The 26,885-nt window shown below is 38.8% G+C and overlaps 1 protein-coding gene across 1 annotated transcript; it reads right to left on the reverse strand.

Annotated features, from left to right (window-relative positions):
- Positions 1–360: 360 nt before the first annotated feature.
- On the reverse strand, positions 361–25,447 carry nek4 (NIMA-related kinase 4). The gene is made up of 16 exons (XM_057844965.1): positions 25,157–25,447; positions 21,563–21,829; positions 21,303–21,500; positions 17,356–17,463; positions 17,099–17,253; positions 16,818–16,962; positions 14,042–14,569; positions 13,927–13,977; positions 8,110–8,208; positions 7,908–8,033; positions 6,332–6,398; positions 3,225–3,319; positions 3,079–3,149; positions 2,816–3,015; positions 2,619–2,752; positions 361–716 (listed from the first exon to the last, which is right to left on the reverse strand). Exons 1-16 carry the CDS (start codon positions 25,241–25,243, stop codon positions 618–620), a joined length of 2,430 nt encoding a protein of 809 aa, XP_057700948.1. The 5' UTR covers positions 25,244–25,447; the 3' UTR covers positions 361–617.
- Between the last annotated feature and the right edge of the window lie 1,438 nt (positions 25,448–26,885).

Below are 26,885 nucleotides of genomic sequence, written 5' to 3' on the forward strand. Positions count from 1 at the left end.
TTCGTTAAATAGTTTGGTCCGCCCTTCCTTCGATCAGACCGGGAGCAGCGGTGCGCATTTACGCCAGTCAACGACTCGGAGTGCGCGGTTATTAAAAAACTAAAACTAAAAAACCCTATTAAAAAACATAAACATAAATAATGACAGCATTTTTTTTGTATCCTACAGATGTGGAAAGTTGGTGTAGAAATGTTATTTTTTAAAATCAGCTTGAATCCAGTTAGTCAAGAATTTATTGAATTTAGTTTGTCATCAATTGAATTCTGTTTGTTAACCAGGGACCTTGCTTCGGAGCTGTAACCTGTAGTGGAGATCCCGTGAAAGAAAATAGCCATTTTAGGAATGTACTTATCAGAAATATTTTTATTGTTAACATCTATGATACATGTCTACATTACGTACTGTATTAGACAAACAAACCTTAATAGAAACAATACAGCTAACATTTTTCAGGGAAATTCTGTCATATAAATTAACAAACTAAACATTCCCTTCCCGCAAGTCCCTTTAACATGATTGAAATGTTTTGCATAGACATTGTGAAAATGACTCAACTGATAAAAATGTGTCGTTATCTACATGAATTTTCCAAGTGGCACTTTTCAGTCATTCTCGTTCTAAACCTTGAAGGCGATCTCCTCGAAGAATTTCAGTTGTCTCACCATCACAGCATAAGCGTGATACTTGTCATCGCCCATTTGTTGACGTAGGCAAAGCTGTGGTGAGGGAAAAACATTGAGTTAAGACTCATACGCCTCTGACACTTTTTGACTTCATCTCAAACTCCTTTTGGTTTGCGGGACACATTTTTGCCAAGTAGATCTCTGTTTACTTTTGGCCAAATTGGTTAAATTAAAGGCTAACATTGACGCTAGATGTCCAATCCATTTTGACTAGCATTTACATGTCACTTTTGTTCATATTTTGGGCATTTACAGGTCACTTCTTGTTGATTTTGAGGCATTCCAGGGACACTTCCTATTGATTTGTGTTTATTTGCCTCAATTTTGCAGCAGGGCAAAGAACAAAAAGTTGTATTTGACAAAATGGCAAAATGACTTTTGGCGGATGGCAGTTTTGTTTAGTTTTTTTGTTTTTTTTACATATGGCAAAATGGCTTTTAGCATATGGCAATTTTTATTCGCATATGTCAAAACAACTGCCGTATGTAAAAAAAAAACTGCCATATACCAAAAGCCATTTGGCCATATGCAAAAACTGCCATGTAAAAAAAAACCTGCCATGTGCAAAAACAACTGCCATATCCCAAAAAACTGCCACATACCAAAAGCCATTTGGCCAAATGCAAAAACTGCCATCCCAAAAAAAAACCTGCCATATGCCGGAAGCATTTTTGCCATATGTAAAAAAAAAAAATTTTTTTTTAAACTGTCATATACCAAAAGCCATTTGGCCATATGCAAAAACTACCGTATGCCAGAAGCCATTTTGCCATATGTAAAAAAAAAAAACAAAACTGCCAAACGCCGAAAAACTGCTACATACCAAAAGCCATTTTTCCATATGTAAAAACAACTGCCACATGCCAGAAGCCAGTTTGCTATATGTAAAAAAAATCTGCCATTTGCCAAAAAACTGCTATATACAAAAAGACATTTGGCCATATGCAAAAACTGCCGTGTCAAAAAAAAACCTGCCATATGCTAGAAGCTGTTTTTCCATATGAAAAAACAACTGCAATATGTTAAAAAAAAAGAAAAAAGCTGCCATATGCCAAAAGCAATTTTGCCATATGTCAAAAACAACTACCATATGCTAATAAAAGCTGCCATATGCCAAAAGCCATTTTGCCATAGGTCAAATACCACTTTCCGTTCTCGCTGTCCCTCTGATTTTGAGGCATCTCGGGTTCACTTCCTATTCAATTTAGGGCATTTACAGGTCACTTTCCGTTGATTTTGAGGCATCTCGGATTTCCTGTAGATATCCGGTCACTTCCTGTTTATTTTGGGGCATTTCGTGTTCACTTCATGTTCATATTGGGTCACGTCCTTTTGATATGAGGGGATTTTGCTGTCACTCCCTGTATGTATTGGGTCACTTCCTGTTCAATTTACAGCATTTGCAGATCACTTCCTGTTGATTTTCGGCATGTTGGACTTCCTGTAGATATTGAGTCACTTATTGCTGATTTTGGGTTCACTTCCTGTTCATATAGGATTGCTTTATTTTGCTGTGAGGGGATTTCGAGGTTACTTCCTGTTGATTTGGGGGTTTTCAGGTTCGCTTCCTGTACATATTGGGCCGCTTCCTGTTCATTTTAGGGCATTTACAGGTCACTTCCTTTTTAATTTTGAGGCGTTTCAGGGTCACTTCCTGTTGATTTTGAGTCACTGCCCCTTCGTTCGGCATTTCCAGGTGACTTCCCGTCCATTTGGTGATACGTCCCGTTTGCTTTTGGGTCAATTGACGGCGCTAGACGTCCAATCCATTTTGACCGAGAATTTTTATTGTGCCAATGTCAAAATTAAACCATGTGGGGTTTTTTTTGTAAGTACAGTATGAATGAGCATTTTTAGCGTGCAACCCCGTTGGGCGCTTCCTGTCCGTGGGCCGTACATTTGACACCCTTGACATAGAATATTCTGGAATCTTACTTCTCGTTTAGTGTCATCCTCCTCCTCCATGATTTCCAGGACTTTGTCCAAGAGCTTGACCCCAAGGCCCTTCACCACATCAGTTCTCAGGTGCTCGACGGCCCTCCTGATCTTGGCTGTACCGGACGTAGAGCCTTTACCGATGGAAAATATTGTCACAATAGAGACAACGTCACAGTTTGACCCAAATGTCTGACCTATTGGGATTTCACCCAGGGACAAGTTCTCCGCTTCCTGTCGAGCCTTGCCGTGCAGCGCGAGGGTGTCCCTGTACTTCCGGTTCAGTTTGAATTCCGGCAACGACGTGGAGTCGTATTCACGTTTGTCCACGTCGCCAATCCCCAAAGTTTGGGTCATCATGTGGACTAAATCTTGCATGTCGTTGGAGTCGACTCGCCTGCACAAAAAAAATGTTGTAATGGGAATACTGTCGTCTTTATTTTGAAGTCTTTCTATTCACCTTTCTTTGCAATCTCCCTCTGCGTGTTCTGTGGAGCTTGTGGAGGAACTGTATTCGTCTTCGTCCTTTTCCTGCAGTGATGAATAGCACCGGTTTTGACATTTGCACCTTCAGATTACAAAGAACTTTTAATGAAGTGGATGTACCTGATTGCTCTGAGTAACACAGTCAGAGTTGGAAATTGGAATGTTACAGTGTTTGGCCTTGGAGGCAGTGACATCTTGAGATGTTCTTACAGCACCTGGGCGAGAAAATATCATAGTTTCACTAGAAATGGTAGCTTTGATGTGGTCGGTAAACACCTAAGACACTTCCTGTATATTTGGGGGTATTTCTGGGTCACTTCCTGTTGATTTGGGAGTATTTCAAGGTCACTTGTCGATGTTGGGTCACTTCCCGTTGATATAGGGTCATTTTCTGTTGATTTGGGGGCATTTCAGAGTCAATTTCTATTGATATAGGGTCACTTCCTGTGGATTTGGGGGCGTATCAGGGTCACTTGCTGTTGATACAGGGTCACTTCATGTTGATATCAGGTAACTTCCTGTTGAATTATGGGCATCAGGGTCACTTCCTATTAAATTGGGGCATAGACTTCATAATGTATGGACGGGACACAGGGCGTGGGGCCGATAAATAGGCGGCCTGCATTGTTGGCGAGGTCGTCAAAGCTGACCAAGTTGAATCAGAGACAAGGAGTTTTTTTTGTTGAAAATTCTTGTGAATAAATGCTTAAATCCCCAAATTCTTTGTAAATATGGATGTAAAAGAGTCTCAATTCTTGGTTAAAAGCAAAAAAACGTGCAGTCAGTATGTATTTTACGTAAATATGTCAAAGTACAATGCTAGCCCGTTAGTGAATGTAGCTAGTGGCCGTCTGATATAAACAGAGCTTTTCCTGTGAAAATTGTTGTGAATATATGCTTAAATCCCCAAATTCTTTATAGTTATGGACGTAATCAATCTCGATTCTTGGTTAAAAGCAAAAAAAACGTGCAGTTAGCATTTATTTTATGTATATATTGCGAACTATGATGTTAGTCAGTCAGCAAATGTAGCGGTTGCCTTATGTCAACAGCTTTTCCCGGGTAAAATTCTTGTGAATAAATGCTTAAATCCCCAAATTCTTTATAGATATGGATGTAAAAGAGTCTCAATTCTTGGTTAAAAGCTAAAAAACGTGCAGTCTGTATGTATTTTACGTAAATATGTCAAAGTACAATGCTAGCCCGTTAGTGAAGGTAGCTAGCGGCCATCTGATATAAACAGAGCTTTTCCTGTGAAAATTGTTGTGAATATATGCTTAAATCCCCGAATTCTTTATAGATATGGATGTAATCAATCTCGATTCTTGGTTAAAAGCAAAAAAAACCGTGCAGTTAGCATTTATTTTATGTATATATTGCGAACTATGATGTTAGTCAGTCAGCAAATGTAGCGGCTGCCTTATGTCAACAGCTTTTCCCGGGTAAAATTCTTGTGAATAAATGCTTAAATCCCCAAATTCCTTATAAATATGGACGTAAAACAGTCTCCGCTCTTGGTTCAAAGGAAAAAAAAAAACGTTCAGTTAGCATTTATTTTACGTAAATATGTCCAAGTACAATGTTAGTCTGTTAGCGAATGTAGCTAGTGGCTGCCTGATGTAAACAGAGCTTTTCTGGTGAAAATTCTTGTGAATAAATGCTTAAATCCCTGAATTCTTTAAAGATATGGACATAAAACAGTCTTGATTCTTGGTTAAAAACAAAAAAAAACGTGCAGTTAGCGTTTATTTTACGTAAATATGTCGAAGTACAATGCTAGCCCGTTAGTGAAGGTAGCTAGCGGCCGTCTGATATAAACAGAGCTTTTCCTGTGAAAATTGTTGTGAATATATGCTTAAATCCCCGAATTCTTTATAGATATGGACGTAATCAATCTCGATTCTTGATTGAAAGCAAAAAAACGTGCAGTTAGCATTTATTTTATGTATATATTGCGAACTATGATGTTAGTCAGTCAGCAAATGTAGCGGCTGTCTTATGTCAACAGCTTTTCCCGGGTAAAATTCTTGTGAATAAATGCTTAAATCCCCAAATTCCTTATAAATATGGACGTAAAACAGTCTCCGTTCTTGGTTCGAAGGAAAAAAAAATGTGCAGTTAGCATTTATTTTACGTAAATATGTCCAAGTACAATGTTAGTCTGTTAGTGAATGTAGCTAGTGGCTGCCTGATGTAAACAGAGCTTTTCTGGTGAAAATTCTTGTGAATAAATGCTTAAATCCCTGAATTCTTTAAAGATATGGACATAAAACAGTCTTGATTCTTGGTTAAAAACAAAAAAACGTGCAGTTAGCGTTTATTTTACGTAAATATGTCGAAGTACAATGCTAGCCCGTTAGTGAAGGTAGCTAGCGGCCGTCTGATATAAACAGAGCTTTTCCTGTGAAAATTGTTGTGAATATATGCTTAAATCCCCGAATTCTTCATAGATATGGACGTGAAACAGTCTGGATTCTTGGTAAAAAAACACACACACAAAAAAACATGCAGTCAGCATTTATTTTACGTAAATATGTCGAAGTATAATGCTAGTGTGTTAGTGAATGTAGCTTGCGATTGCCTGGTGTAAACAGAGAGACAGAGAAATCCTTCCTGTTTGTATTCGGTACAGCTTTCGTACTTTTGTACAGAAATCCGGCGTTAGATCGCTGCGTGCGTGTTTGTGAATAGCTCCTCTTGATGTGGGCGGCCCCCTACTTGAATGCGAGGCGCAGTGCATGACCGATCTGAGCCATCAATACATTATGAAGTCTATGATTGGGGGCATTTTAGGTTCACTTCCTGTTCATTACGGTTCACTTTCCATTGTAGGTCACTTCCTCTTGATATCAGACAATATCCTGTTGATTTGGGGACATTTCGTGGTTACTTCCTATTTATTTGGGGGCATTTCAGGGCAATTCTTTTTTGATATCGTGTCATTTCCTGTTGACTTGGGGGCATTTCTGTGTCACTTCCTATTGATGTTGGGTCACTTCCTGTTTATTTGTGGGGAATTCAGGTCACCTCTTGTTGCTATCGGGTCAGTTCTTGTTAATTTGGGGGCAATTCAGTTCACGCCTTGTTGCTTTGGGGGCATTCTGGTTTTAACAATGATGAATATAGTGTGTCACCTTCACCTTTGCCACAGAATTGTAATTACTGATTTTCATTTTGTTGTATTTTAAATGGAGGCCTAGCATAATATTGGTACTGTAGTACTGTACCTGATTGGCAGACAGTGTCTCGTGATTGCCTCAGCCGCCTTCTCTCTCTGGCAGATAGAGGGCGCTCCTGGAAGTTAACATTTACCATTAGGGTTGTTCCAATCATGTTTTTTTGCTCCCGATCCGATCGTTTTAGTTTAAGTATCTGCCGATCTCGATATTTCCCGATCCGATTGCTTTTTTTTTGCTCCCGATTCAATTCCAATCATTCCCGATAATTTTTCCCGATCACATACATTTTGGCAATGCATTAAGAAAAAAATGAATAAAACTCGGACGAATATATACATTCAGCATACAGTACATAAGTACTGTATTTGTTTATTATGACAATAAATCCTCAAGATGGCATTTACATTATTAACATTCTTTCTGTGAGAGGGATCCACGGATAGAAAGACTTGTGACTTTGTATATTGTGACTAAATATTGCCATCTAGTGTATTTGTTGAGCTTTCAGTAAATGATACTGTAGCCATCTGTTCTGCCCAAATGCATGATAGGAAGTGCACCCATGACTGTGCGTAGTGGTACCAATTGATATATCTTCTCTGCGATGGGATATAACATAAGGTGTTAAAAAAAGATCAATTACTACCTTGCTTCCCACGATATTTCTAATCATAGAAAGAGGGATTTTAAGGCTTTAGCCAATTAAAATAAGGCTCCAAAGGCTGCCAAAATTCTCTCTACTCATTTTATGCTGCCTTTTAGCTCTCCATATAGGCAAAACGGCGCCATTACAGATGGAGTGCGACGATGCGTGAGTGGGTCGTGCAGCGCATGCATTAATTGCATTAAATATTTTGACGTGATACATTTTTTAAAAATTAATTACCGCCATTATTGGGATAAATTTGATAACCCTACCTTAAGCCTAAACTAAAGACTCTGGATAAGTGTAACATAGTATGTCTGTAACGTTAAATACAATTAGAAAACGATTTGATTAAAAAATATATACATATATTAAAAAATGGCATGGCCGACATTTTTTTGCCGATTCCGATACTTTGAAAATGACGTGATCGGACCCGATTGATCGGCATCTGTATTTACGATTATGGTCTGCAAGCGCTCAATTAAATACTGCCATTATAAAACTGTTGAGTTTAGATTGGCTGTCAGAAATGTATTGATTTAGCAATATGCATGTTGTAGTATAGAACTACACCACAAACTGAAAGCCTGCTTATAACATTTAGCTACATTAAATATTAGAACTAGCTCTCAATATGTTGATGTACGTTACTTCTTGAAGTATATAACGACAAACTGTTGAATCAAATATACGGTAAGTGTCAAATACAAGAAAGTCACTTTACAAGTAAGAATTGTAGCTAACTAGCACTAGCTTGTGATGAATAGGTAGACTTTGTTTATCCCAAGTTAAATTCCAGCTATTCCTTGCTGGCAAACCCCATTAACTTGCGCTAGCTTAGCCTCTTCGGTGCTCTGAAAGTAACAAACTGCATGGAATTTGTTGAAACCAACTCCAAAGACTAATTAAATCCCCGCTAACTTGAAGATTAAGCCTAATGTCAAAAATTCTGAACATGCCCTTTAAGATTAGTACCTTGGGTCGATTAAATAGGCCGTCTCCACATGTTTTCAATGTTAGATTCTCGTCCAGTATCTTGCTATTTCTCGGTTCTAATGACGATTCAACAGGATGCAGAAGCAGAGGTCTGGGCGCGATGGTCTGAAAGATAAATAACCTTGTGAAAATATGTTTTAAACCACCAACTTGCTCAAAAGGAATTCATTGACTATTTTACCTTCTGATGATCAACACTTGTTGGTCTTTTGTCCCTCCCACTGTGATCAAGTGAGACAGCAGGTTCTTGGGCAGAGAGGAACTTGTCTACAGGAGGTTCCTTAACCGAAGCAAAACACTCATTACTTTCCAGTGATTTTGTCAGAAAATTTGACCGGTTGTTAGAGCAGGGGTGTCAAACTCATTTTAGCTCACGGGCCACATTTACGGCAATTAGATCTCCTCCGGGCTGGGCTAGTTTATTTTTAGCCAAGTACTTTGGTATGAAAAAGTATCTGAAGCTTTTGGAATTTCTCACATTTCTGCAAAAATCACCATCAAATGTGATCTGATCTTTGTAAAAATCACACAGATGTAAAAACAGTGTCTGCTTTAACCAAAACCACCCAAACATTTATAGCTTTTCATTTTTTAACAAGGATAGCATGCAAACAATGACAGAAGAGGGGAAAAATAAGTAAGTGAAGCCTCTACCTAATGTTACCGGCATCCCGCTGTTGCTTTTGTTATGACCGGCATTGTCAGTATACAGGAGAGAGGAAGAAAGTGGCCGAGCGAGAGGGAGTGAGAGAGTAGAGAGTTGGGAAAAAGTGTGCAGTTAGCGCAGACTCAAGTGCTGTGTCCCCCACGTTTTGTTTTTGTTAATAAAAGTGCCAATAAAACGCCATCCGACGCCTCTCAGTGTTTTTAATGCCCGCCGCCGCCTTCCTGAAGAGGAGATAGGACAAACCTTGCCAACCAACGACAACGAGCCAACGTGCATCGCCGGTCCACTCATCACTACGGTGAAGAGTTGAAAGCACCGCCAATTACCAGTCGAGGGCGAATTGGTAACACTGAGGAGACTTAAAGGGCAATTGAAACCAAATTTTACCAAACCACGTAAGTCAGGTGTGTGCCCAATCACTGCTGAGTGGTTTAAAGCTGCCCTGCCCACTATAAAACACACACCTGGTAAGAATTGTCTTGATGAAAAGCATTGTCTGATGTGCATCATGGCTCGGTCAAAAGAAGACCTGCGATCAAGGATTGTTGATTTGTATAAAGCTGGGAAAGGATAAAAAACCATCTCTAAAAGTCTGGCTGTCCATCAATCGACAGTCAGAGAAGTCGTCTACAAATGGACAGAGTTGCTTCTCTCCCAAGGAGTTGCCGTCCACCAAAGATGACGCCAAGAGTTCAGCGCAGAATACTCAGAGAGGTAAAAAAGAACCCTCGAGTGTCTGCTAAAGACTTACAGAAATCACTGGCACAGTCCAATAACTGCACACATATACTATATGTAAAACTATGGCCAAGAATGGTGTTCATGGGAGGACTCCAAGGAGGAAGCAACTGCTGTCTGAAAAAAAAAAAAACGTTGCTCGTTTAATGTTCGCAAAAAGGCACTTGGACACTCCACAGTTATTTTGTGGACTGATGAAACCAAAGTTAAACTGTTGGGGAGTAACACACAACGTCATGTGTGGAGGAAAAAAGGAACAGCTCACCAACATCAACACCTCATCCCCACTGTGAAGCGTGGTGGAGGGAGCATCATGATTTGTGGCTGTTTTGCTACCTCATGGCCTGGACAACTTGCAATCAATAATGAAAGAATGAATTCAAAGGTTTTGCAGGAAAACCTGAGGCTGGCTTTCAGACAGTTGAAGCTAAAAAGAGAATGGATGCTGCAACAAGACAATGATCCAAAAGACAGAAGTAAATCAACTTTAGAATGGTTTCAGAAGAACAAAATGCATGTTCTGGAGTGGCCAAGTCAAAGTCCAGACTTGAACCCCACTGAGATGCCGTGGCATGACCTAAAGATTCATGCCAGACATCCCAGAAATCTGACTGAACTACAGCAGTTTTGTAGAGAAGAATGGGCTAAAATTAGTCCAGATCGATGTGCCAGACTGATCCGCAGCTACAGGAAGCGTCTGGTTGAAGTTACTGCTGCCAAAAGGGAGGCGGGGGCCGCAAAATATTAAATATAATGGTTCACCTACTTATTTTCCCCCCTTCCGTCATTGTTTGCATACTATTCTCATTAAAATTTGAAAACCTAAAATGTTTGGGTGGTTTTAGTTAAAGCAGACAGTTTTTTTTTTCATCCGTGTGATTTTGACAAAGATCCGATTACATTAGATGGTGATTTTATGCAGAAATGTGAGAAATTACAAAAGGTTCAGATACGTTTTCATACCACTGTAAGTTAACTCATTGAAATGTGATTATTCATAGCCAGCCGTTCCCAGTCTAAGTGTATTGGACGTCTATCATTGTCAGTGGAAGCCAAAGAGTTCATTTTTAGTCACTTCCTTGTAATTTTAGGGTATTAATGTGTGTCTTCCTGTACATTTTGGATCATTTCCTGTTGATTTTAGAGCATATTCTTGTAGATGCTACAATATGTGCTCGTCCGTCAATGTTCATTTGAAATTGTTGGAAGCCTTTATTTAATTTTGAACTAGAACTTTTGTCTATTACAGATGAAAACATTCTGATTCAGTGTCATCGCCAATGGCACTAAATGATGAGCATTCACAGCCATTACTTTCAGTATGTAAGTGAATAGCGTACTGTACGAATGCTATTTTTAGACCATGACGTCACCATCCTAAACCGGAAGAGGGTCAACATAGAAGCGCCCTCGCATACAACCCATGTTAATACTGCTTGTTTTCTACCGGTAATCTTTCAAAAAAAGAACATGCCGAGTAAACGCTGCTGCTATAGAACTTGTAGAAACGACTCTACACATTACGCCATAGGAAGGATGTTTTCTTCATACTCAGAGGAAAAAATCTGAACAATGGCTCAACTTGTGCGGACGTCCAAGAGACCAGTTTAACACTATTAGGGACAAACGGGAGGTTGACCCGCCTAGCAACAGTTGCTAACGTCATGAGTATTCATGAGCAAAAGTGACGAGTTGCGTGCGGTACGCCATTGGACGTCTATCAATGTCAATGGCAACGATGAGTTAGTTTTGCATCACTTTCATGTCATTTTAAGATATCTACGGGTGACTTCCTGTTGATTTTGAGGCATTTCCAGGTTACGTCCTGTTGTTTGGGTGTCACTTACTGTAGGTTTCTGGGCATTTTTGGGTCACTTCCTCGTCTGCCATTGACAGCACACAGTGTCAAAACCATTTTGACTGGGAGGGTCAGATAAATAAATATGCAAAAATGCAGCTAGAAGCCCCCTGATGTAAATAGAGCTTTTCTGTTAAAAATTCTTGTGAATAAATGCTTAAATCCCTGAATTCTTTCCCGATATGAAACAGTCTCGATTCTTGGTTAAAAGCAAAAACAACCATGTAGTTAACGTTTATTTTATGTAAATATTAGGGCTGTCAAAATTATCGCGTTAACGGGCGGTAACTAATTTTTTAAATTAATCACGTTAAAATATTTGACGCAATTAACGCACTTGGCCCAGCTCAGACAGATTTAAATGACAGAAGAGTGAAAGGCCCACTTGTTAATTGTGTTTTGCGGAGTTTTGCTGCCCTCTGCTGGCGCTTGGGTGCGACTGATTTTATAGGCTTCGGCGCCCAGGAGCATTGTGTAAGTAATTATTGAAATCAACAATGGCGGGCTACTAGTTTATTTTTTGATTGAAAATTTTACAAATTTTATTAAAACGAAAACATTAAGAGGGGTTTTAATATAAAATTTCTATAACTTGTACTAACATTTTTCCTTTAAGAACTACAAGTCTTTCTATCCATGGGTCGCTTTAACAGAAAGTTAATAATGTTAATGCCATCTTGTTGATTTATTGTTATAATAAACAAATACAGTCCTTATGTACCGCAAGTTGAATATATATATCGATCTTGTGTCTTATCTTTCCATTCCAACAATAATTTACAGAAAAATATGGCATATAATATTGATGGTTTGAATTGCGATTCATTGCGATTAATTACGATTAATTAATTTTTAAGCTGTAATTAACTTGATTAAAAATTTTAATCATTTGACAGCCCTAGTATATGTCAAAGTACAATGCTAGTCTGTTAGTGAATGAAGCTAACAGCCGCCTGATATAAACAGAGCTTTTCCGGTCAAAATTCTTGTGAATAAATGCTAAATCCACGACTTTTTTTATAGATATGGACGTAAAAGAGTCTCGATTCTTGGTTAAAAGCAAAAACAACCATGTAGTTAGCATTTATTTTATGTAAATATGTCAAAGTACAATGCTAGTCTGTTAGTGAATGCAGCTAACAGCCGCCTGATATAAACAGAGCTTTTCCGGTGAAAATTCTTGTGAATAAATGCTGAAATCCCCGAATTCTTTATAGATGTGGACGTAAAACAGTCTCGATTCTTGGTTAAAAGCAAAAAAAAAAACTTGCAGTTAGCGTTTATTTTATGTAAATATGACGAAGTACAATGGTAGTCTGTTAGTGAATGTAGCTAGCGGCCGCCTGATGTAATCAGCCCGGGTCACTTCCTGTCGATTTGTGGAAATTTCCAGGCTCACTTACTGTTCATTTGAGTCATATCCTGCTGTTTTGGAGACACTTCCTGTCCATTTCAGATCACTTCCTTGTTAAGTCATTGCCTGCCATTGACGGCGCTAGACGTTCAATCCATTTTGACCGAGAGGGGGCGAATGAATGAATGCAACTGCGACACGAAAGTGAGCCAAGTGCTGTTTTACGGTGCCGATGTCAAAATAAAAGCATGTGATTTTGTATGTACAGTATAGACCCTACCCACGTGACGTCACAACTCCGCTCTCCTGAATGGTACCGCCCACTTGTCCGTCAAAACATAGTGTTAACCTGTTACGGCTACATACATTTCTCCTATTTACGGCGTGTTTTTCTGCTCCTTAACATTAATAATCAAAATGGTGAAGGCGTGTGTGGCTGTTGGTTGCACTAACAGAGAAGATGGAAGGAGAGACTTGAAGTTTTACCGTATTCCGAGGGATCCAAAGAGGAGAGCGAAATGGACGGCTGCAATTCGACGTGAAAACTGGGCACCAAAAAAATCACCACAGACTATGTAGTAGTCATTTTATATCCGGTAAGATGCATTTAAGATATACTTAGAGGGTTTTGGGCTGACAAATAACCACAATTAAGATCATTGCTAGGCTAATCGCCGACAACATACACGTATGTATGTAGTGAGAGTGCTATCGCTAAACCATATAAACATTAAAAGCCTTAACTCCATTGACAAACGACATGAAATACATTAGACTTGACAGTGGATATTAGCAATAACAAAAGATTTTGAATTGAAAATTTCTTAACTCACCTTTCCAAGCACAAGAGATTCCTGCCGAATTTTCGTGGACGAGGACCTGTTTCACCCAACCAGCAACAAAGTATTTATAAGCCTCCAAGCTCTTAAAGTTTTTCAAACTTTCGTGAGAATAGGCTGATTTTGTGTGGACAAGATAGTTGTACAGTTCAGGGTAGTTAGCAGATGTCAGGCAAATACGGCAGAGACAGCGGGTCGAAAAACATCGATTTGGGCATCAAATATGGATCTGGCGACTGTATAGAACGAAGCTTTTCCACATAACGCCTTTTATGCAACACATCCAGTGAGTTTACGGCATCAGAAAGCACCGGGTCTTCCATGAAATGCATTTTAAATTCCTCGATCAACTGAAACCAATGCTAATACAGAGACAAAATGACGGACAAGTGGGCGGAACCATACAGCGAGCACGTGGTTTTGTGACGTCGGTGGGTAGGGTCTATAAATGAGCTGCTGCTACTACTACTACTACTAGTAGTAATGGCTGTATATTTGACACCCCTGTATTAGACCACAAAGAATAAGGGCAATATTCTCACAACTGTTGGAGGCAATGGCTCTAGCAGCTTTTCTGTCGACTCCAAGTTCTCCTAAAACGACAACAAAACACATGAGGCTGCTCCTACAAACACCTCTACTGATCATTGGACTTACATGCGTATGTCGTGTTTGAACTCCGTTGACATTCACTGAATCAGTTTGAATACACTTCATATTTATCTCTGCCTTTTCCAAGGTGATTTTCTGTTCAGATCTCTTCTCCAAATCTGATCCTTGCTCCGCTTCTAGCTTCGGTTCTGGTATGTTAGCTGGTGTGTTAGCTTCTTTAAGGAGTTCCATTGTGTCATCAGGGACAGAAAAGGTGCCCCGAAAAGGACGAACTTCATGAGATACTTTTTTCTCATCTTCTCCCTTCCTACCAGCTGCCGAGACGAGTTTCAGCGGGGGCTTGACATCCTTTGTCTTAGTGTGCTGTTGTGCTAAAGCTAACTGAGATGTCTCTAATGGCTTCCTCATTGCATTTGCACCTTCCTGGGGATTCATCTCAACTTGGATGTTGCTGATACTGGCCACGGAGGTGATGCTGCTTTTGAGAACGTCGGGCAAGGACGGCTTGGGCGGGGGAGTTTTCCGAACAGGGATGCAGTCAGCGTGATTTTTGTGTGGCTGTGATTTGTCCTTCTGTTAAATCAATGGAAATACAATGTATAGTCATGTTTATGTACGTTCTATAAAGTATACAATTAGAGTTGTCCTATAATGACTTTTCATATCCCGATATTGTCCAACTCCAAAAATCCAATATCAAACCGATAACAATATAAGCGGTTGTGCACTTAATATATTATGGCTAATTAGGGCCTGAGCACTAAGCGTGCTAAGGCCCTATTGTAATGCAAATGTTTTTGTTTTGTGTTTTTCATAGCAAATGAAAATGGCCAATTTGAAGGCCTGAACATGCTCGAAAACTCACCAAAATTTGCACATACGTGCGGCTTCGTGTCAATTTCGATAATTTAGCAACGTTACGAAAAAATTTTAACAAAATGGCTCAGTGGCACCCCCTTTAATTTATAAAAAAGGCCTCTCCTTTGATGTTTTTTCAACGTAGCGCGTTGAAATTTATGGAGTCGATACGTTGTCCAAAACTGTTTCAAAAAGTCTCTTGCACCCATATTCCAAATCCAACTGGAAATTGGGTTTTTTGGATTGAATGTTGAAAAGCATGCCATTTTAGTCGAAAACCAGCGTGCACGTTTGAGACTATTGCACCAAGGCAGTAAGTTGGATCCTCCTCAAAATTGATGAGACTGTTCATGAGACATATGAGATGTTAGGTTCTCAAAATGGTGAGTTTTCATTCACGGGCCTGACCTGGGCGGGGTACCAAAGTTTAGCGTTTTTTGGCAAACGCCAAATGACCAATAACTTTCTGATACAAGGTTCAATATTTTCCATATCTGGCATGCATGTGAGGTGTCCTATTGTGAACATGACTGCATTGAAATATTACGCTTTAGGCCTGACGCCGCCTAGTTGGAACAGGAAACACGCTTTTTTACGAGCAAGGGAAAAAAAATCAATTGACCTCAAACCTGCATCACGGGAGGCTTAACACGTGTGTTCAGGTATCTGATAAAAAATATTGAGTATTCGTTGAAGCGGCGGGGTTCAAATCTTTTTCTTCCTTCTTCATGCCAAATGAAAATGGCGTATTGAAGGCCTGAACATGCTGGAAAACTCACCAAAATGTCCACATACATGCAGTTTTGCGTATATTTCCATAATTTTGCAATGTTGCGAAAAAATTTAACAAAATTACTCAGTGGTGTCCCCTTGAAATTTTGAATAACCCTCTCCATTTAGGTTTTTTCAACATAGAGCAATGAATTTTGGGGAGTCGATACCTTGTGCAAAACTGCTCCAAAAAGTCTCATGCACCCGTATTCCAAACCCAACCGGAAATCAGGTATTTTGATCGAATGTGAAATTTTTATCGATTTACAGGGAGCACATTTGAGACCTTGTCGCCAAGGAAGTTAGTTGGATCGTCTTCAAAATTGGTCAGACTGTTCAGGAGACATATGAGATCTTAAGTTATAAAAATGGCGAGTTTTCCTTCACAGGCCTGACCTGGTCGGGGTGCCAAAGTCGGCCATTTTTTTAGCAACACGCCAAATTCAGTAAATGACTAATAAATCCCTCATACAAGGTGCACTCTTTTTCGTCTCCGGCATGTATGAGATGTATCCCAGCCTATACATGACTGCATTGAAATACTACCCCTTAGGCCTGGCACCCCCTGCTGGGAACAGGAAACGCCCTTTTTTACTAGACCGCCTCCTCCTTCAAGGGAAAAAAAATCATTTTCCTCAAACCTGCATCAGGACAGCCTTAAGACGTGTTCAGTTGCCCGATGAAAAATATTGAGGTTAGCTTGAAGTGGAGGGGTCCAAACAGGAAAGTGAAAAGACCGTAGTCATATTGTCTTACCGCAAATTTTGAACAGTCATAACTTGGCAGATATACAACATATCTACGCCAAACTTCCCGTGCTTGTTCACAGTCATGACCTGAAGGGTCCTGTAGGGGTCATTTGCATCAAACCTACAGCGCCAACTGGTGGCCACAGCAAGGATTTTTCAAAAAGGCCTCTCCTATTTGTTTTTTTCAATGTAAAGCCATGACATTCAGGGAATCAATACCTGGTCCAAAACTGCTCCAAAAAGTCTCTTGCACACATATTCCAAACCCAACAGGAAATCGGTTGTATTGTTGTATTGTAATGCCCCATTAGATGCTTTATTCATGACAAATGTAACAACTTCAAGGTGAGTTGATTTTTTTCTTTTATCACAGATAAGCGTTTTAGGTGGTTTTATGTGCATGACACCAAATGACTCAGATACTACAACATTTAGTCACTTACCGGTTTTAACCTCGGAATAGATTCTGGCTGAGGACTTGGAAGTCTTTGCTCGGGTTTTCGCTGAGGCTGCACCACAATGGCTACATCGTTGCTTTTAACAACACTGTTACCACCAGCGGCTTTTTTTCTCGATTTAGCAGTTATTCTGAGTAACGAAACACACGATTAAACAATGAAGCAACACAGCTCAAAAATGTTCTTTTGAAACAAAGTACAATGGCTACGTTAGCAAAACTTTGAAAGACAGATTTACTGCAATCCGGTTTGTCCTTTTGACTTACTCTTTGGTGGCCTCCAGGAACAAAGCAATTTGTTGCTTGATGTAAGGTTGCCGCAGAATGAGTTTGACATCCGGCCGGTCGTCCGGCCTTTTACACAACATGCGCTTGATCAACTCTCCGAGCTGAGGGTCGTATTTGCTTGGCATCTGTGGCAACTGAGAACACAAAACAGTCAAGAAACATAAATCACTTCATAGGTAAAAAAAAGATGTGCTAAAGTTAATATTTTCATCCATGATACAAAAAAAAGAACATACCTTTCCTTCTACGATGCGATAGACGAGTGAATTCATATCCTTGGCATTAAAGGCGTGTTTTAGTGTAGACATTTCGTAAACACAGCAACCTAGGGCCCATACGTCTGACTGAGAAAGAAAATACATGCATTGTCACCAGTAGGGGTGGGAACCAATTAGGGCTGCAGCTATCGAATATTTTAGTAGTCGATTAATCGATGGACTACTTAGTTCGAATAATCGGATAAGAAACTTGAAAAATTAAAATACTTGAGATGAGCCTCAAACTGTATATTTTTTTAAAATGAGGATCTATGTACACCAAAAGAACAACTGGCTAACTTACATAGAAAAAGTCCGCTAGCTTAAATGCTATAAAATGCTTAAAGTTTTTTTTTACAATGCTCTTAACAAATGGTTCGGACACATAATCCCACAAAAAACGGCTAAATATACCTATAAACTAAATTATGAATGCATTAAAAACATGAAAACGTTGGTCTTAACAGGGAGCAGTTGGATTCAGCTATGTGAAAAGAGGCAGACCAGAGGGTAGTGTTTCCACCCTAATCAATAAAACTAAATGCAAATACTTTCAAAATAAACCATTACAACGCCACTTTAATTAAACGAATACTCGAGGCAACAAAATTTAATTTGAATATTTTTTTCTAATCGAATACTCGAGTTAATCGATTAATCGTTGCAGCACTAGAACCAATGTTCCCTCTAAGCTGCCCTAATTGATTAGTTGTCGATTACCGTATTGGCCCGTATATAAGACGGTATGATTATAAGACGTCCCCCTCTTTTTCAAGGCTCAAGTTTGAAAAAAGACTTTCTGAAATTCGAATTAATTTTCATACAGAAAAAAAACAGTACATCTGAAACAAATGATTATAACAATATATTTGAGAGAAAAAGCATGTTATTTTGCCTCATTCAAATCTTAATATCTGAACATTTAAATATGTAAGCTAAAGTGCAATCACATTCGTAAATGAATGGCTTATGGTTTTTGAAATGTAAATAAACCAATCTATTGTGAAAAAAAACAAAATTGCAATAACTGCATGAACCATCAAAGTGAGGTCTAACTGTAGTCTTGAAACAAATCTGAATCAGGAAAAACATTGCAATAAAATAATGCAAACTGGTTAAACTTGAGAGTAGCTGAGATATGTCATGACAGAACATTACTCCTCAAGTTCAGCATTCGCTTCAATAATATTTGGCGCCATCTAGCATCGTGAATGGTTATAATGTCTAGACCCCGACTATAAGACGACTCCCACTTTTTGAGACTTATTTCAAAGCAAAAAACACCGTCTTATATTCAGGCCAATACGGTAATTGTTGCCCCTTTAATTTGACAACACAAAAGACAATCTAATTCTCAAGACGTCTTAATATTATTGATTCAGCAATGCAGCAACGCAACCCAAGTGTAGCAGTGAACTCTCACTTTCTTGCTGTAATCACTGGCGCGTTTGCGCGCAGCCTCACGCTACACATAAACAGAGACCCAAACGGGACTGCTCATAGCTGCCGGTAAAAAACAAGGATCAAATTCGTGGGCAACTAATTTGTTAATCGATTTTACGGCTGCCGCTATCGATTATTTTAGTAGTCAATTAATCGATGAAGTAGTTAGTTCGAATAATCGAGTAACCGGATAGGGAACATAAATTAAAATACCTGAGCTGAGCTTCAATGGTATAAAAAAAATAAATAAATAAATGGGGATCTAAGTACAACAAAAGAACTATTGGCTAACTTACATAGCAAAAGTCCACTAGCTTAAATGCTATAAAATGCTAACTTTTTTAAAATGTTATTTTTTTAAACAATACTCTTAACTAACACATATTCCCACAACAAATAGCTAAATATTAGGGCTGTCAAAATTATCGCGTTAACGGGCAGTAATTAATTTTTTTATTAATCACGTTAAAATATTTGACGCAATTAACGCACATACCCCGCTCAGACAGATTTAAATGACAGTACAGTAAAATGCCCACATGTTAATTGTGTTTTGTGGAGTTTTGCCGCCCTCTTCTGACGCTTGGGTGCGACTGATTTTATAGGCTTCAGCACCCATGAGCATTGTGTAAGTAATTACTGACATCAACAATGGCGGGCTACTAGTTTATTTTTTGATTGAAAATTTTGCAAATTTTATTAAAACGAAAACATTAAGATGGGTTTTCTATAACTTGTCTGAACATTTATCTTTTAAGAACTACAAGTCTTTCTATCCATGGATCGCTTTAACAGAATGTTAATAATGTTCATGCCATCTTGTTGATTTATTGTTATAATAAACAGATACAGTCCTTATGTACCGTATGTTGAATGTATATATCCATCTTTTGTCTCATCTTTCCATTCCAACAATTTATTTTACAGAATATATATATAATTTACAGAAAAATATGGCATATTTTATAGATGGTTTGAATTGCAATTAATTACGGTTCATTAATTTTTAAGCTGTAATTAACTCGATTAAAAATTTTAATCGTTTGACACCCCTAATTAAAAAACATTACCTCAAACAAAAACTTATCTTAAGTTGGTCTGAAGCTGGATTCAGCCATGTGAAATGAGTTGTGTCATATTCACTGTTGCCACTGGAGGGCAGTGTATCCACCCAAATCAATAAAACTAAATGCAAACACTTTGAAAACAAACCATTACAACACCACTTTAATTAAACGAATTATCGAAGTGGCAAAATAAATTCGAAACTTTTTCTAATTGGATTACTCAAGTTAATCGATTAATCGTTGCAGCACTAATCAATTTTAATCCGTTTCATCGATTAGTTGTTGCAGGCTTAACATACAGTAAGAAAATGTCACGCAGTGTGAACCTATTTCAGAAACTATGTCGCGTTTTCGTCTCGTCAGATGAAAAACGGCCATCATCTCGTCATGTCGCAGTCACCCAAGACACGTTTTTAGCTCGTGGTCGACATGGAAAAACACGCTCGTCAATGAAATTTTTCGTTATCGTCATTAGCGCTGCAACGATTAATCGATTAAGTGGAGTAAGTCGAGTAGAAAAATGCTTCGAATCCAATTTTGCCACTCCGACTTTTCATTTAATTAGAGTGGCGCTGTAATGGTTTGTTTTGAAAGAGTTTGCATTTGGTTTTATTGTTTACACTAACCTAGTAACTAGTGGCAACAGGGAATATGACATAACTCATTCCACATGTCTGAATCCAGCTGCTTCCTGTTAAGACCAACATAAGCTCAGTTTTTGTTTGAACTGATGTTTTTTTAATGCATTTGTAATTACGTTTATTGATATATGTAGCCGTTTTTGGGGGGAATATGTGGTTGAATGATTTGTTTAAAAAAATGTTTTTTTAAACTTGGCATTTTATAGCATTTAAGCTAGCTTACTTTTGCTATGCAACTTAGCCAATTATTCTTTTGTTGTCCTTAGAGTCCCTAAAATTATATTTAGACATTTTTTTTTTTTTGTGGGAATATGTGTTTGAACGATTTGTTAAGAGCATTGTAAAACAACACTAGCATTTTATAGCATTTAGGCTTTCGGAGCTTTGCTAAGCAAGTTAGCAAGTTGTTCTTTTGTTGTACTTCAATACACATTTGTTAATTTTTTATATACCGTTTGAAGTAAAGCTTAGGTATTTTATTTTAAAATGAAAGTGCATTTCTGCATAGTTTGAAGAAACACTTGGGGAATTTGATTTGTATTCGCATTTAATGCTCTTTTGAAAGTACAATCTTAGCAATACTTTAACATCTCCTAAAATTGATTCTGCAACGCATTAAATGTTCCTAATAAGATGACTCTATTATTCGAACTAACTAGTTGATAGATTAATCGACTACTAAATTAATCGCTAGCTGCTGGCCTATTCGTCATCGTTAGCGAAAACTGATTGTCACGACTTCCAGAGGAAAAAGACTACACTATGAGATAAATACCTTGTGATTGTAGGGTTTATTAGAGAACAGCTCTGGACTCATATAGTAAGGAGTTCCAATAAGTGTGCTCGCCATATCGTTCTGGTTCTCCAAGACCCGTGCAATGCCGAGGTCCCCGACTTTAATGATATTGGTCTTGGTCAGGAAGATATTTTGTGTTTTCAGGTCTCGATGAAGAATGTTCCTTTCATGAAGATACTGAAAGAACACACAGAAGAAGTGACTTCAGATCTGCTCTTACTCGTAAGCATCCGACTTACCTGGAGCGCCATGGCGATCTGGACAAACCATTCCACCACCTGCCTCTCTGGTAGCAGCTCTCCCTTTTGCTGTTTGAGTCTGTGATAGAGGTCGCCGCCTTCGCAGAAGCCCATCACGATGTAAAGTTGAAGGTCGGTTCCTTCCCAGGATTCCCTGTATGTCACAATGTTGGGATGTCGCAGTTGGGATAGAAGCTGCGCCTCCTGCTCAGCAGCCCGACGTTCCCGTTTTGAGGAGGTGGTTAAATTCAGCTTTTTTATCACATACTGTGGGGTAGGAATGGGAGAAAAGGTATACTATTTCATTCATTTCTGGGTCACTTCCTGTTGATTTGGGGGCATTGACAGGTCATTTCCAGTTGTTTATTACTGCCAGACATAACAATATTGCACAAATGTATCAAAAAGCACACAAACAATCTGTGACAATCAAAAAATAGTACAGTTCCCAAAATGCATTGTGCTGAGCTTTTTGTATAGCTTTATTAATTCTATGTTGTACTACTTTTCTTAGTGACTATTTCTTTCTGGTGAGGCAGTAGTCATTTGTGGTGAATTTGTAATTCAATACTTTTGATTTATTTTTCATTTTATTTGTGCACCATGACTGCATATGGTCTCTTCTAGTGCTGCAACGTTTACTCCATTAAATCAAATTATTTGATTAGAAAAACGCTTCGAAATCGATTTTGCTGCTACAATTAATTCTTTAATTACAGGGGCGTTGTAATGTTTTTTTCAAAGTGTTGTACAGTGTTTGGATTTATGGATTTTACACTGCCCTCTGGTGGCAACTATGAATATGACATAAGTCTTGTCTGGCTGAGGAGCAGCTGCTCCCTGTTGAGGCAAACTATAAGTTTTTGTTTGAGCTAATATTGTTTATGCGTTCGTATTTTATTTAAGAGTTATATCTAGCCGTTTTTGGTGAAAATATGCTATTGAAATTGTTTTTGAGATAAATGTTAAAAAAAAAAAAAAGTTAGCATTTTATAGCATTTAAGCTAGCGGACCTTTGCTAGTTGTAGACTACAATCAGGAATGTGTAATAAAATATTTTTAAAGGAAATAGTCATCCATTTTGTCTTCATTACAACAAGCCTAAAACAACTTCAAGGTAAATTGTGAAGTTAATTGACAAAAGTGACCGATTAATCTTTTAACTAAATGTCCGATTAATCGATTATGATAATAATTGTTAGTTGCAGCTAGACATGTGCCGATTACCGGTTTCATGGTAGGCTATAACGTGGTATGCAAAATGTCACAGTTTCAAAACCGCAAAAATTTTCCATCATACCGTCCCTCCGCTATTTTTTATGTCCCAAAAATGCAGGAAAAATTTCCCTCACTTGCAGATGCAAGGCTCAACCCTCCCCCACCGGTTGTTGCTCAGTGTTAGAGAAACAGCTGTGCTACACAAGGGCTGGAGGAGGTAAAACTTGGACTTTTTCCTCCATCGAAGATAATCTAATTGCCGGTACGGGAATACTTCGGCGACATAAAAGTTACAGACGGCCGCGACTTAAAGGAGGAGAGCCAACCGACATGTAAAACATGTTTGGCTGCCGATGAGGCAATACCTCCAATATGATTTCGCATGTATACAAAATTAAAGGTTAGTAAAGCATGTCAGGAACGTTTTTCACCAGCTGCCAGAGTTAACTCCAGCGTGTTTAGTGTGTCTAGCGGTGGTAAAATATGTGTTTTTTCCTCTCTGGCAATTGTATGTGTTGAGAAAGAAAGTGAATGTATAGTGTAAACATGTTACGAGTCATACACATGTGCGTTTTACAGAAAACAATTCAATTATTTTTGTTCTGATGGTAATATTGTTGAGCTGTGGCTAATATTATTTTGAACGTACCATTACACTTATGTTCCAATTTGCTAATATGTTTTGAAAATTAAAATATACCCAGATATTTCAAAGTTACACTGTGAAACCGTGATATTTTGGTTTAAGGTTATGATAACGTCAGAATCTCATACCGGCACATGCCTAATCATAAGATCATCGTTATCGTGAGCCTGGTATCGCAAATCGTATTGTATCGTGCCACTATTTATAACCCTTATCTTTGATTTAATGTTTTCACAATTTAACCTTGAGTGAAAACCTAACCCTTGAGTTTTTTTGTTTTTTTTTAAAGGTAATTAATAGCGCTGTCAAAATTATCGCGTTAAAGCGTGGTAATTAATTTTTTAAATTAATCACGTTAAAATATTTAACGCATTTAAGGCATGCGCGGAACGACCCATTCACGCATTGCCGCGAACAGACTACAATGGCGCCGTTTTATGTATCTTGAGAGCTAAGAGGCAGAGACAAGCGAGTGGAGTGGACACAGGTATTCATTGGAGCCGCGCTATTCTATCTGTATAAGCTTTGGCATCTCTTCCACAACAATTATAACTATTGTGGCAAGCGACATGGGGAAGAATGACAGAAGATGAGCTCTTTCTTAACACCCTGTATTGAACACAACACAGAGAAGATGTACCATTTGCAGCCACCACGGACCGTCATGGTTGCCCAACTTCCCATCATGCATTTGGGCAGTTAAGAACAGTTAAGTCGCTACAGTATCATTTAGTGAAAGCTAAAAAAAACTAATGTTCACAAAAAGAAAAACGCCTGATGCAAAGAGAACTGGCATTCCCAATCAAAATAGCTATGCAAAATTATACTCAGACTTTGGTCAAACTCTATTCAAACATTTCGTTTAGCTCAACAAATACACTAAATGGCAATATTTAGTGACAATGTACAAACTATCAAAATTACTATAACTTGTACTAACATTTATCTTTTAAGAATTACAAGTCTTTCTATCCGTGGATTCCTTTCACAGAAGTAATGTTTATAAAGTTAATGCCATCTTTTGTATTTATTGTTATAATAAACAAACACAGTACTTATGTACGGTATGTTGAATGTATACATCCGTCTTGTCTTATCTTTCCATTCCAACAATAATTACAGAAAAATATGGCATATTTTAGCGATGGTTTGAATTGCGATTAATTCATTTTTAAGCTGTGATTAACTCGATTAAAAATTTTAATCGTTTGACAGCCCTAGTAATTATCTATGCAAAAATGTAACACCAGAATTCATAATTCTATTATATCTAACTTTGTGAGTGTGTTAAGCATTATAGCATATTTAGTTTTTAGTGCAATAAGACTTTTCTTTGTGGGACATGTTTTGTCCCTAATCTCACACCAAATTCAATTGCCCCACATTCGTTATCTCATAGCTAATTGGATTATCTGTATGTTATTGATGTCATTCAGTCGGAGATTTACAAAGTTTGCAACCTCTAGACTGTATAATAATTCAGTTTCGAGAAGGAAAGTAAATCATGAGCATGTTATTTAAAGCGTTCAACTATGAATACTGGTTTAGGAGAGTATGTGTGGTACAAAATGCAAGGTAAATACATTACTGTCCACTTCACTCCGTAACCTTAAATCACAGTGCACGTAAACAAACTTAGCACTTCAAGGCTAACTGTTGCACCGGGCTAGCTTGGGGGTCTTTTCAGATATCGCTCAAGTGATTGTAGGCACATTTTTTTATTTTCTCACCTGTTTTCGGTCTGCTCTATGCCTCACCAAGTTCACCTCTCCGTAGCTCCCTTTCCCAACCACTCTGATAAAAATATAATTATCCATCTTTCTTCAAGGCACTTCATAACCGAGCCGGACTTACGCGGAAGTTACTTAACATTCGCTCCAAGAAGATGCTGTAAAAGCCATGAAAAGCCGACATAGTTTACATGAAATGTCTTCGATAGAAGTTAGACCCAAACATAATGGAAGGTGGTAGTATTTTGAAAAGCAGGAAACCATCAGTCGAGCGTCACTAGGCAACTGCAGCAGACGACGGCGGGAAGAAGCGCTCTAACGGCGGCTTATTGCCCTCTACTGACTACAAATGTGAATTGCAACCAAACTTTTTACATTATTATTCGGTAGATGGCACCCTTTGCTAACTTGATTAACCTGTTGAGGGAGCGTGGACAGCAATTTCACCCTTTAAACTAGTAGAGCAAGTGACTCATTTAGCTCATTTAAAAATGCTTCAATATTCTTCATGATTGATGGTAGCTTTGCATGTCATGCAAAAGCGGCGGATGTTCGCCTGAGGGATCTCCTCCCAGAGCATCACTGAGCTCCTGGACAGTCTGAGGAGCAAACTGCCGACACCGGATGGACCTAAACATAATGTCCCAGAAGTGTTCTATTGGGTTTAGGTCGGGTGAACGTAGGGGCCAGTTATATCATCAATTCCTTCTTTGTCCAGGAACTGCCTGCATACTCTAGCCACATGAGGTTGGGCATTGTCGTGGACCAGGAGGAACCCAGGAAACACCGCACAAGCGTAGTTTGTGACAATGGGTGCAAGGAGTCCAAATCTAGACCTCCATGGGCTGATACATTTGACTTTCATTGATAGTTTTTGTGTAATTTTGTTGTCAGCACATTCAAGTATGGACCGACCAAAGTATTTATTAAAATAGATTGTTTCAGGTGCGCACCAGATAGTTTCGAGAGCACACCACATACTATCTGGTGTGCACCAGATAGTTTCTAGTGCGTACGACATACTATCTGGTGCGCACCTAATAGTTTCTAGTGAGAACCACATACTATCTGGAGTGCACCAGATTGTTTCTCATGCGCACCAGATAGTTTGTAGTGCGTACCACATATTATTTGGTGCACACCAGACAGTTTCTAGTGCACACCATATACTATCTGGAGCGCACCAGATTGTTTCTGGTGTGCACAACATACTATCGGGTGTGCACCAGATAGTTTATGGTGCATACAACATACTATCTGGTGCGCACCTGATAATTTCTAGTATGTACCACATGCTATCTGGTGCGCACCAGATAGTTTCTAGTGCACTCCACATACTATCTGAAGTGCACCAGATAGTTTCAAGTGCACACCCCTCCCTATCTGTTGTGCACCAGATTGTTTCTTGTTTACACCAGATAGTTACTAATATGCATCCTATACCATCTGGTGCACAACAGATAGTTACTAGTGTGCAGCCTATACTATCTGGTGCACACCAGATTGTCTGTGGAGCGCACCAGATAGTTTCTAGTGCACACCCCATTCTATCTGGTGCACACCAGATTGTTTTTGGTGCCCACCAGATAGTTTCTAGTGCACACCCAATACTATCTGGTGCACACCAGATTGTTTCTGGTTCATACCAGATAGTTTCTAGAGTGCACCCTATACTATCTGGTGCACACCCGATAGTTTCTCATGCGCACTACATATTATCTAAAGCGCA

The sequence above is a fragment of the Corythoichthys intestinalis genome, chromosome 9 (assembly GCF_030265065.1).
Source record: "Corythoichthys intestinalis isolate RoL2023-P3 chromosome 9, ASM3026506v1, whole genome shotgun sequence".
Taxonomy (NCBI): Eukaryota; Metazoa; Chordata; class Actinopteri; order Syngnathiformes; family Syngnathidae; genus Corythoichthys; species Corythoichthys intestinalis.

Excerpts from the sequence above, each read along its gene's own strand:
- nek4 (XM_057844965.1), bottom strand. The coding sequence starts at position 25,243 with ATGGATAATTATATTTTTATCAGAGTGGTTGGGAAAGGGAGCTACGGA. Across the intron at positions 21,830-25,156 it reads ATAGAGCAGACCGAAAACAG|TATGTGATAAAAAAGCTGAA; the intron begins GTGAGAAAATAA and ends CCTACCCCACAG. Across the intron at positions 13,978-14,041 it reads TTCAAACACGACATACGCAT|GAGAACTTGGAGTCGACAGA; the intron begins GTAAGTCCAATG and ends TTGTCGTTTTAG.